A 13,215-nucleotide genomic window follows, 5' to 3' on the forward strand; every position below is an offset into this window, starting at 1 on the left:
ATTAACTGAATTAAAAAGTATTTACTTTGAGTTTAAGAATTTACTAATTTTATTGGCTATAGTACAGAACTCTTACAACAATACCTGTCCTGACTTAACAAAATTTTGTCAGCTGGGCATATGGGATAGAATTTAACCAATAACACGCACTCATACTTTTATCAAGTTAGAAAAAATAACACTTCTGATGGTACTGACTAAAATAATTCTTTCATTGCATATTGGTGAGTCTAACTACTTTTTTACAAAAGCTTCTTCTAATACTTCTTTTAATAGCAAACCACTAATGTTCATAGTTTTAAAAGAGGAAAAGAAGCATTTGAAATGGTTAATTACAAAGTAAATGCACAATTCTCTGATGAGTGAGTGCTCATGTTGCACACAAGAAAAATAATAAATATTTTCATATAGTCACACAATATTTTTTTTGAACAAGCAAGGTGTTGCAACACAATTATTAAATTCCTGTTCATAAACTTATTTTCATGCCAGCCTCTAAGGCTATCATATTTGAATAAATTTATTTGAAGCCAGAATAGTAATAATCTATGAACACCATTGAGTTGGAAAATACGTCATCATGAACATTATTATTGCATACAGTAAACACAAATTAATATAAAAACTAAAAATTAAGAGACATTACCTCAACTTATTCTTGTATTTGTCAAGAAAATATTTAGCTACTGTACACTCCACAGTCTGTCCATTTTCCAGCTGCAGTGGAAATCTATGAGTGAAAGAAAAATAATAATAATAAAAAACTCAGTGTGATGAAAATATTTTTTTTTGCAGTTGTATATCTATCACGTGAAGCTTAAGGCCAGCAATTACAATATTCACAAAGATGCCCATGACACAATTTACTTTGAGTATTTTATACAACCCATCAAAGTCTCTTCAGAAAATAATAATGTGATCTGTGGTAAGAGCCAACAAACGTGCACTGTTGGGAAGCCACAAGAGACAAGCATAGGATGCATGACACAACTACTTGGATTTAAACAATCTGAATGACTAGTAGAATAGATCATGTTATAACTCCTCTTTTAGATGGGCACGTATTTAATATGTACCATGCCATCTTGACCAAACACGGTAAAGAGAAAAGGTATCTAATATAATACATTCTAAGAAAAAAGACAATGCTACCTCAAGTAAAAATCCACTGAGCATAAAAATAGGATTAATAAACTTGTTCTTACTCGTATCAATGTAGTTCCAGAAAGAAATGTAGAAGACATGGCAAGAATATTGTTGCTCAAAAGCTGGGTTTGGCTGTTGTATACACTAGCTGTGCATAAGTAACTCAGTTCAGGTTGAACTGGTCTATTAGGAGCTCAACAAGATACATCTTGATTTATGGTGGTTGCATGATGCATGTTGAAAAGACTCTCCAAAACTGAGAAATAGAATGGCAGGTTGAATATGATAATGAGAGCACTGTATTGTATGGTCTGAACTCAGCTGATGTGGAGGAAGAAGCTGCTAGTACTTGATTAATTCCATGTAAGACAAGGAAATTCTGGTAAAGAAGCAGTTTGTTTTGTTCTGAAGATCACTCAAGATGCTGCCCTCAACCTTCTAATGATTATGAGTATGGTTATTGTGTGACCAACAAGTAGGACAGTTATTTGATTAAAAATATCAATGGCTTGATTATGATAAAAGTTAAAACAACTGGTTGGTTGAAAGATCAACAGTTGAAATGGTGTTATGACCCTTGCTGATCAAGCTATCAAACTATTTGTTAGTAGTACCTCAGTCTGATGCTTCACAATAATCACTTAAATCACAGCTAGATACAGCACTATAATAGATGAGGTTGTCAAAGAAGATTACAAAAACCAACAATTAGTTTTGACTGTTGAAAATAACTTGAAACTTGGACATACAAATATGCCAAAAGGACCTAACAGCTCTCAGCACAAGTTTTGTAGCAAATTTTGCCAGATATTATTTGCCTAATAAACTCAACAAGTGAGCTTTTGATCTTCTAATCAAGCCAAAACAACCTTGGACAACATCTTCAGAATTGTGGCTTGACAAGCTAGTAGGTCCATCCTAATCTTTCTGGAGTGCAGTGAGTTATGCTCTAACACAGCAAAAAATTTGACAAAAGTCAGTACAAACCAGAGTAAAATGCTTATTAGTTTCCTATGTTTTGCTTTGAGTTATTTTTCATCATATTTGATTTAGTGGTTTTTCGTGAGACCTACATCATAGTTCCAACAAATAAGCATAATAATTTGTTGGCTGCTTTGTTATGATGGTGAAAGTAATTCTGCTTTTATTTCTAATGTTTCTGTTATGCTGAGCTGTGTGTATATGCATTTATTCTGCAGTCAGTAACAAGAAATGTAAATTGTATATAAGCTTATGAAAGAAAAGGACATTTCTATTTATTTTCCTTCGTGGTAACATTTATTTTGTGATATCAAAAGGACTGGAGTAATCTAACTCTTTAGGTAAGACTTGAAGGCCTTACCTTTGATTTAGCATTAAACTTACACTGGTGTTATTTGTTATGATTACAAGGCTTCTCCTGAGATGTGGCTTCATATAACATAATGTTAACTGACAAGAAGAAACTTTTTGGTCTATCTAGGCGGTCCTATCCACTAAATTATCCTAAATCCTTGAAAAAAACAACAACCTTAGAGACAGCCATCATCGTTCAACTCTTTACCAAGCTTTCACTTTAACTCCCTTAAATTAACTACATCCATTTTACCTAAAGGCAACCCATTCAATAGGCTGATCACCCTGTCAGAAAAATAAAGCTGTCTTAGCTGAAAATCACTTTTTCCCTGCCAAAAGTTAACATTTTCCTTACATGAAAATGTATTTCTGATAGATACTCAACTCTTCACACATTTAAGCTATTTTCCCCACTCATCTGTTTAAGAGATTTTCATGCCACTAGCCTTGAGGCAACTCCCACCTAATCTTATGTGATCTACATGAATTATGCTACTAGATGATATAATCATGCAACAAAGACCTCCAACAATATGAGGGTGGCATACTTCCATGCACACTAGCTCCCCCTATGCATTTGCACTTGGGAATCTTCATTTTTTGATGAGGCAAGTAAGAAGATGTGCACCAGAAATGGGGAAAATGGGTAGGAATGTGTGAGAGATGAGTATCTATTGGAAATACATTTTCAGGTAAGGAAAATGTTAACTTCTGAGATGGTACCATACTTCTGCACACAGTTAAGCTAGAATCCCATGTTGAAGTGATGAAGAGGGCCAGTACAAAGACTTATCTAGATAAGCACCCTTTAGAAAGTGTCTAAAGGAAGCCTATGAAATGTAACACTCAATGACAGGGACTCCATAGAGGCATATCCTTGGGTGACCGCATCCCATCTCTCACATGAAATGTAACACTCAATGACAGGGACTCCATAGAGGCATATCCTTGGGTGACCGCATCTCATCTCTCACATGAAATGTAACACTCAATGACAGGGACTCCATAGAGGCATATCCTTGGGTGACCGCATCTCATCTCTTCCAGGGTATACTCTTTGCCTGAAAAGAAAAAGGCAAACAAGACAATGTTACATGGATGGGAGGAATACGAACATGGCCATCTGAGTACTTGCGCACAAGAAGTCACAGAGCCAAAATGTGTAGCATGGTTGAAGCTTGTTCACACTATGCCTTGCGTGCTCATCTCAACTCCACCATCAGACTTTATTGGGCTGACACCACCTGAGGGAGGATGGCACAGTAGTCATGCACTTAGAGTGGTATGGTGTGTGTGCACACATTGACTCAACTGAACAGACATCAGCTCCACAAGGAGGGCACAGTTTGTGGTGCTTGCCTCAATTCAACTAAACATGTAATGACCGCAGGAGGAGGGCACATGTGTATAGAGTGTGCTCACCTCAACTATATTGAACAGACATGGCCACAGAAGGAGGGCATGGGATATGGTGAATTCTCGTATAAACTCAACTGGACAGTCACAAGTTGCAGAAGGAGGGCATAGTATCATATTATGACTTCATCTCAACTCTACTGAACAGATTCTAGCTGTAGGTGGTGGGTACAGCATTATAGTGTGTGCTCACTTCAACCGACTGAGAAGACTCAGGCTGCAAATGGCACAAGTGGCATATGGTATAGCTATGTATGAGGGGTAACCTGTGCTACACTGATGGTGTCACCACCACTTCACTTCTCACCATATTGATATCCTCATTTCTGCCTCTGCAGTTAGTTCCCAATCAGTGAGGATTCTCCATTTTTCACCACCCAAGCTGTTAAGAACTGGTATGTGGCAAGAGTCTTCTATGCTCCACTCTATGAGAAAGGGGGAGGGGGGGGGAAGAATTTCTAGTGTGGAGACCTGGAGAAAATGTCCAGATACCCATTAGTCCTCCAGCCTGGAAAGATCTTTTACTGGAGACAGTGCAATGGGTTACTGTGTAAACCTATTTTACAAAGCCAGCAATTGTAAGCCAGGGACACAAGCAGAACACTCTCTGGTGCTGGTTTTTCCCTGATAGTCTATGGAATAGGTACAGTCTGCATCAGAAAAGTCATATACACCATGAGGATACCTCAAGTGGTCTTGCAGAACACCCCATCTTACAGTGAGCATATATATATATATATATATAGTGCCAGGTCAGATGGTAGGAGAACTTTCTGTTATCCTGGCTTGATGCAAAATAAAATGAAATAAATATACTCTAAGAGGCATCACCAGCCACCTGGCAAGATCCTATGAATTCAAAAGGGGCTCTGACCGAGAAATAGTATGCACTCTTCCCAAGCAAAAACCATCATGAGATAAACCAGCCAGAAGGTGTAGAGGAGATGAATATGTGAAAAATGTCCATACCAGGATACACGCAAACACAACAAAGTCCACCCATGAGCTACCTGTTGTCACTGTAGTTGATGACTTTACCCGTCTGTCTAACAGCATGGGAAGAACAAAGCATCTGCTTCATATATGGACAAATATGCCACTGGCAGAGGATTTTGCACTCTTTCAAGCTCTCCAAGATAAATCACCACTCTGGCCAGTAGACATAAGCATTGTTTTGGCAAATGCTGATAGATTAGACAAAAGAAGAGAACCAAATTTCCAGCTCAGTTTAGGAGGTGTCACGAACTAAACAAAGGGAGTCATCTCAAACCTTGAATCTGGAATAGGCATCCTCAGGATGGACGTGCTGTGGATTTGTGGATTTTATCCAACAGTTTTGCCTATGCAACAAGTGAGTTGATGTACACAGGAGAGTCATCCAATGCTTTCTACATCAAGCCCAGAGACAGTGGATCACACAAGAAAACATGGAGCAGAGAATGATAGTACCTCCATGACACAAGTGGTATTCCATGGTTTAATCTGGACACAGTCTAATACGTTTGTGATGTGGTGATAGAAGCCATGCCTGAGATAAACTTTTTTGTATAAAAAACATGGAGCATTAACTCAGATGATGATCTTTCTGACAAGGAATGACAGCTGGGTGTTGTTCCGTAATTACAAATGACTGGCTATCCAGCTAGATGGTGGAATAGTCACTGATATGATAATGGAGGTAGAGGTAATCAAGACTGTTGGTTACATTATACTTGCTTTTATAACACTGTGACTAAGAGCAAATACTAGGTTGCCGACACATCTAAAAGCATTGGTTAATGATTATGTAGGAAATGCAGACCCAGTGCAGTGAAGGCAACTCAGTGGCTTGTTGGGTGAATATGCTGATATATATGTGGGACTGGATAGCTACTTGGGACAAACAATGGTGACTCTAAATCACATAGATACAGGCATCTTATATGATAAAGAAACTGCCTCACCAGCTTTCATGGAGCACTAACGGGGTCACAAGAGCTGAAACACAGCAGATCTTGCTGGATGTAATCGTGCAATCTTCAGAAAGTGCTTGGTTTCCCCAGCAGTCACTGTCAGGAAGAAAGAAAGAATGCTGAGGTTCTGTGTGGACTTCTAGCAGGTAAATGCAGTAATTCATATTGATATCTTACCATTAAAATGAACAGATGACCAGCTGAACACATCAGCAAACTCCTGTTGTTTTATCACATTGGACTTAGCTTCTGGATACTGGTAAGTCAAGCTGGACAATGAAATTAAGGGTAAACCTTCTTTTAGCATAAGAGATGGACTGTAGAAGTTTCAAGTGATGACATTCAGTCTGTGAAATGCTCTAGCCACTTTTGAAAGATTGATGGAGTTAATATTCAAGGGATTGTAAAGGGAACAATATGTGGTATATGTCAATGATGTTTTAATGTTTGGACACACTTTTGAGTTGATGTCTGAGAACCTGAAGATGGTATTCTAATGCATTCAAAAGACAGACAGGGAGTGTCTGCTAATGCAAATGGAAGTTTTCTTGGTCACATAGTGGGTAGAGATCAAATCTCTACAGAACTGGCTAAGATAGTTGTGGTCTGAGATTGGTCTCAACCCATGGCAAAGTGAGAAGTGTGTAATTTCCTTGATTTTTCATCCTACTACTGACAGTTTGTTGCCTACTTCTCAAACATAGCAGTACTGTTTTTGGCTCTCAATAAAGTGGAAGCACAGTTTGAAAGGAGTGATGTGTGAGCAAGAATTCTAATCCCTAAAGCTTACTTGAGTGAAGGCCCCATAGTAGGTCTATCTCCTGAAACAAGTGATAATGGAGTTGGAGCATTGTTATTGCATTTGCAGGATGGAATGAATCATATGCTAGTCATGCATTCACAGCTTTAGAATGCAAGTGCTGTTTGACAAATAAATGCAAGCTGTGGTAGTCTTTGTCAAGCACTAACATTACTACTTGAATATTAGAAGGTTAACCATGCTGAAGTAGTTACTAAACTTTATAAACCCAGAAGGGTGACAGTACATTGGGTCATAGCACTGCAATAATATGACTATTTCATAGTTCATCACCCACATCTGCAGCACAGAAATGCAGATGAACTATCTTGCCACACAGTAAGACATCATCCATTCATTGCATCCTGATCCTGGACACTGTACAGGAGTTGAAATCATGGATGTTTCAGTGGTAGTGAATGTCAACCATAAAATAGTTGACTCCACTGAAGAATGAATACTAATTTTCATACATTAAAAGCTCCAAGATGAGCAACTGACAAATCCAGATCTAGCATGGGCACACCTTGCTTTCCAACACTGAACACCAATTACAAATGCAAGAGGATTTGTTGTACCATTAGTACCAGCCAATGCAACATGATGCTGCTGCTAGTGGTCTCCCAATCTTTGAGGCAAGAGGTACTCTGGATACTACACAACACAAAGACTGAAGAGCACTAAGGTGTGACTTACACACATGCTAAAATTCAATGGCAGTTCTTTTGGCCACAAGTGAGCCGAGATATTAGTTGTTGGTGTAAACTCTGTGTATGTTACCCAGAGGAAAAACCAAGACAGGACAAACTTGAACAGTGAATTGTTGGGTCTCCTCTTCAGAGGATAGCCCTAGATATCATTGATCCACTATCAGAGACACCAAAAGGACATTGTTACATTCTTGATGTTAGAAAGACATATAGGTTCAAGAAGTCTTGATAGAAATGAATAAAAACCCTATAACCCGAGTGCTTTCAAAAGGTGGACTTTTCTACTTCAGTTTGCCCCCAGAAGAAGAAAGGTCCACCTTTCAAAAGTGCTCAGGTTATATGGTTTATATTCATTTCTCTTGTTACATTCTTGTTGTCATTGACTTCTTCACAAAGTGGGCTCAAGCCAATCCTTTGATGGATATACTAGTCCGAGCAGTGGTAGACGAGATAGTTGAGCACTAGATAACACAATTTGAAGAACCTTGAAGAGATCCACATAGACCAGGGAGTCATTTTCAATAGTCAAATGTCCACTGACCTTTCGTGAAGATTCAAACTTTACCATATCATCCCCAGTCAGAAGGTTTGACATAGTGGGCAATACAGATTACCAAACACATGCTTGTAAAGTTGTGAATCCAGAGCAAACTGAATGGAGTGAAAAGTTGCCATATATAATGATGGCATATAAAGCAAAAGAACAGTAATTAACTGGATGTTTGCCAATCCTTCTGACATTTTGGCGAGAAGTATTTCTTCATGTACATGTAATGTATGGTCCACCACTGCCAGGTGTAGTTCCACAGTACCCTTAAGAGTACAAAGAATGGCTAAGATCAACAGTGGTGGTTGAATGAGTTTTCTCTACAGTAACTTAGAAAAGCCACCTAACAACAGAATAAATGCAATGGTCAGATGATGGCTGAGTATTGTTGTAGTAAATTCCAGCTGCATGAAAGAAACTCCATAGTTTGCATGTTAAGAGGAGAATCAGCTGAGACAAGAGATAAAGAAAACTCCCAGATGTACCAATACTGAGTGGACATGACAAAGGACTTAAGTATCTTCACAAGCCACCCAACCAAGCAACTTCTGGGAAAAGAAGGGAGGTGTGAGAAAAGGATACCTCCCGAGAATGAGCCAATAGAAGCCAAATGTTCAAGAAAATTAATTACAGCTCCAAGGCATGAAAATGACGAGCAAAGGCCCTCATGATACAAATGAATACAAAAGGTGCTGACTCTATGTGGAAGGGAAAAGCAAGGAATTGGAAGATGCAAGTCTGATGGACATCTGGAGGCCAGGGCAATAGGGATGTGTAGAAAGGTGTCTGACACTTCAACCACGGCCAACTGCAGACCAGGTGAAAAGGATTATACGCAAGATTGAAGGGAAAAGGAAACAAGAAAAGGAGTGAAGCAAAAAGAAGTGGGGAGAGAGGCAATGGGAAATAACATAAAAATGTCTGCCAGTAGAAACTAAGACCAACAGCTGGCTAAAAAAAAAGGAGTTGGGTACCACATGGTCAATCATGAAAGCCACTGACAAGAAGAGCAATGAACCAGATGTCAAGTAGTGGGAGGACAAGAAAAAGAGGAAGACCTGGAACCTGGAGTGGGAAGGGTAGGGGTATACAGACTCAGACGAGGAACAAGTCAAAGAAAAAAAACAGGAATTGATGTCCTGCAACTTCAATAAAGGACTCTAGTGAGAAATGAACACCACTGAGTAAAGAAAGGGAGCTCAATGAAGACCATGTGCACAAGGAGGAGGAGGGTGTACAGTAAATGAGTTCCAACAGCAGGGGAACTAAGTAAAGAGAGACAGAGAAGAAGAAGAACAAGCTAAGCTGGCAAAGAGAAGGAAACAAACATCTTCAGAAAATCCCTCTGGAGCACAAATAAGTGCCTCAGACAAAATGTGGAGGGAGGAATGGTAATATAGAAGGGTGGTGAGAAAAGCACAAAGATACAAAAATTGGAAACTTTAGAGTGAAATAGAAATCAAGAAGCCTGATCTTTAAGCAGGCCAAATAGCTAACTAAAACAGAAAGTCAAGAAAGAAAAGGAAGAATGTCTGCAAGTCAGGACTAAAGAGTCACAAATGCAAGGAGAATGAGGTATGTGGCTATGAGTGAAGAATTGCGAGAGAAAGGAAACAGCATAAACCATTAATATCAAGTAAAGGGGAAAGACACAATAACCTGAAAATGATATCCAGAAAGATAATGGAAGATTAAGGTAAAAGTTAATAATACTACAGATAAAATACTTCATGATAAAAATTAAATCTTTTGAAACAAAAGCTAAAGCAAATGAAAATTAAAGTTTCATTAACAAATGCAAGTCTCATCAAATTGACCTCAAACAAGATATTTAAACATCTGTTCAATGCAATGCCAAGGAAAATTATGAAGTTATCATGAGTGCAAGTGCATAGGGAAGTTACTGCACACAGAGGTTCTGTTGCCCTCCACTGGCACAGTTCATGTTAAAAACATAAATTTAAGTGGGAGTTAGCTAAAGCATGCAAATCTAATAAGCAGACATACGAGGAAAATAGCATTTCTGTGTCTGAAGGCAAGTTATCATCTCAAAAGTTCTATTTTATCTCATTATGATTAATTAAGCATTTCATTTAGTCTTTCCCCAAGTTCCAAGTTTGCTTATTTTATTTTGTATTTAATTCAATATATGGTTTATTTAAAATCCTTTTGTGTGAAAATAGAAATGGTTAAAAGATTGACATTTTTGTTCTGTATTTTCAGTTATTTTCAGTTTTGTAATGTTTTATTTTATGAATTTAATTGACTTATTTATAGATTTATTTTCTGACATCCCTGATTTTGTATTTAATTTTTCTTCTTCTTAAAGTTTATGTGTTCAGTTTCAAACTAGTTTTCATTGTTATTTATTTTATGATTTTAATTTGATGCTGACTAATTCTTCATCAAATATCATCTATTTCATGATAGTGTTTCATGCAATATAAAATAAAGGTATATCTGAATGTTATTCATATTTTATTTTACATTGAATTATCCTTTGTTATGGCTATTTGCAATGCTGTTTTGTTTAATATTCAATTTCATTCAGTCTGTTCTATTTCATTTCAGTTTGTTTTATTTATCTCTAATTTCAAATACTGATTTTGAGTTTTACTGTCTGTTGGAGCCCTTGTGTTTGAATAAATTTTCATTTTGTTCTATCATGAAACTGTGTGTGTAGACTGGATGTGATTACAGGTATGACCTCTTATAAACTTATAAATTTGACCTCCTGATACTTACTTTGAAGGTTTCACTCTATGCAGGCTCTGTGTAAAGGAAGTTGTTGCAGTTGAAAGAAGTGCTAAGTTTACCTTTCTTTACTAAAAAACAATATATTTTCAGTTAAATTTATTCTGGTAAATTTTTCTAACTTTTTGAGCAGCTGTTCACTATGTAGTTAGTGACATCCCTGTAAATTGAATCTGGAAAAGTCATAAAATGAGCAATTCTTCTAGCTCAGCAAAGACTAATTGTCATATCAATCATTCAATAAGGCTTGTTTGGCTGTGTTTCTAGGTATGCCTCCTGGACTGAGGTAATACTCATTCCAAGTTAGTGTCAAGTTGGAGTTTCTCTCTCTCGGATATGTACATTGGGAATGATATTTGGTGTACATAATAGGATTTCAGAGAGCCACAGAACAAACTTGGTCTATCTTGCAAGCCTGTTATCATTCTGATTCCTTTCTTCATCTTGAGCAGACATTTTGCTCCTCTCTCCAGCAGACAAAAAAGTCTATATAATAAACACTGAAGCTGAACAATACTGATAAATATCCTAGCAGTATACACTGTGAAGAGTCTGTTCTATTTCTAAAGTTGTGTTCCTTTATTTTTCATTTGCTGTCCATATTCTCTATATAAAACACTTCAAAGATAAAGATAATTAGGCCAGACTTGTGCCACTATCCACTTACATCTACATGTATTATGTTACTTTTTTTTTAAATTATATTTATTGAGAGTTTAAAGCTTGCAACACAACACAAATGTACATAACAGCATTCACACTCGTATCTACTAATATCAAAATTTCCAATTTATGTAGTTCTGGCAACAATTTTCCAAATTTTGCTAAATACTCTTAGCAACACAATACAGACTGCTACTAAGACAAATAACTTGGGGATCCATAAAAATTATTACACCTAATATGTATATTTTTCAAAAAATTTTATTTTTACATATATATATTCACTGAGGCAGACTTTTCTTTCAATTACTGTCCTTAATTAATAGAATATGCAGCAAAACGACATCATACAACACATATGTATTGCCCCATTCATAACATTTTATCTTACAATAAACATCACTGAATATTTGCCCATTCAACCAATATTAAGACAGAGGTTACCTACAAAATGCAACTTTTGAACCATTCCATTCATTTGTATGCCAACAGTACAGAATTATAAATACCCAATATTTTGAAGATTTCAATTCAAAGGATAAAAACTTCATAAATTTTGCAACTTTTGTTTATCCTAATTCAAAACAGTTGCTAACAAATAGTTAACAATTACAATAATTTCTTCTTAGTAAGTCTGAAGGCATACCACAGTTTTCACAAGTTTTCAAAGCACTAATAGGCTAGTGTGTAATATTTAAAGCTAATGTGACAGCAGGAACACACTACACTGTCATGACAAATAAGCAAATTAAATGTTTGTTATTAATTTATTATAGATAAAAATGTTCTTACACACTCATAATTAAAACAATATTTGTAATTTTATTATCAAGGCAAAAATCTGATATATTAGCAAAAAAAAACACCAATATCCAGAGCTATTAAGATACTAAAGATATTAAAAAGTTCATTTATGTAACATATGTATTGATAATGATGCTGGGCACTTCAAATAACTGCAATGTTACAGGGATTCTGTGATCATGCTAATGCAGTTAACAGTGAAATTTGTTGCATTACTTATCATTTCAGCTTCCTTTATTATGGGAAGGTGGGAAAGGCTAGGGACCATCCTGTATATTTTAGGTCAAATGCAAGCTGAAAAGTTCATAAGGTGCTAGAAAATAGTACGAGAATTCCAAACCTGGAAAAAACCTTGCTGTATGAAAAAAGTCCACATTATGTATCAAAAAACAATACTTTATAATTTTCAAACTTACACAGTACAACAAATACTGAAAATTATGAAACACAATATAAATTGTTTGTATTTTGCTTCTGTTTACAAAGTTTGGCTTAAGTACCGATGTAATGCTCTCAAACTTTATTTTACAGTTATATAGAAGGCAGAAGTTATACAGATTTTAAACAGCTTATTTAGTTTAAGAACAGCCCAAACAAGTCTTTACAATTTATCAATTGTCCTTACTGAAAAATCTAGAGCAAAGCACATTCCACAAAATTTTACAATGAACCTTTTTATAATTTGTATTACCAAACTTACGATTGAAGCTGTGCTGGACGTCTAGTTACATTGCAGACTCTGTATTTGCGTCGCATAGAACCACAGTGAGTTATTTCAATTTTCAGCCCTTTAATTTCTTTTGTGAATTTCACCCTTTGTGAATCTGTAAGAGGTTTTCGCTGCTCATGTACATCCCTACTCTCCAAGACTTCACACATAAAGTCAATTACAGCCTGAGCTTTGTAGAAAGCAGTTGCAGACACTGTGGGAAAAAAAAAAAAAAATAAAATATATATATATATATATATATATATCACACACACAACAACAATAAACTAATAAAATTAATTAACTTACGAAGAGAGACCTACTACTATACTATAACGTTAATTTAATTTTTTTACTTACTTACTTTTAGTTTACTTTAT

At 36.3% G+C, this 13,215-nt stretch overlaps 1 protein-coding gene across 2 annotated transcripts in view; it reads right to left on the reverse strand.

Moving 5' to 3' along the window:
* Positions 1-642: 642 nt before the first annotated feature.
* Positions 643-13,215, reverse strand: part of LOC106460889 (protein argonaute-2-like) — an 88,082-nt gene continuing 75,509 nt past the window's right edge. For both annotated transcript variants that reach the window (XM_013920645.2, XM_022387689.1), the window contains exons 6-7: positions 12,827-13,049; positions 643-730 (exon numbers count right to left, since the gene is read on the reverse strand). In XM_013920645.2, coding sequence (XP_013776099.1) covers positions 643-730; positions 12,827-13,049 — 311 coding nt within the window. The remainder of the gene's footprint in view (positions 731-12,826; positions 13,050-13,215) is intronic.

This window comes from Limulus polyphemus, unplaced genomic scaffold, assembly GCF_000517525.1.
Source record: "Limulus polyphemus unplaced genomic scaffold, Limulus_polyphemus-2.1.2 Scaffold856, whole genome shotgun sequence".
NCBI lineage: Eukaryota > Metazoa > Arthropoda > Merostomata > Xiphosura > Limulidae > Limulus > Limulus polyphemus.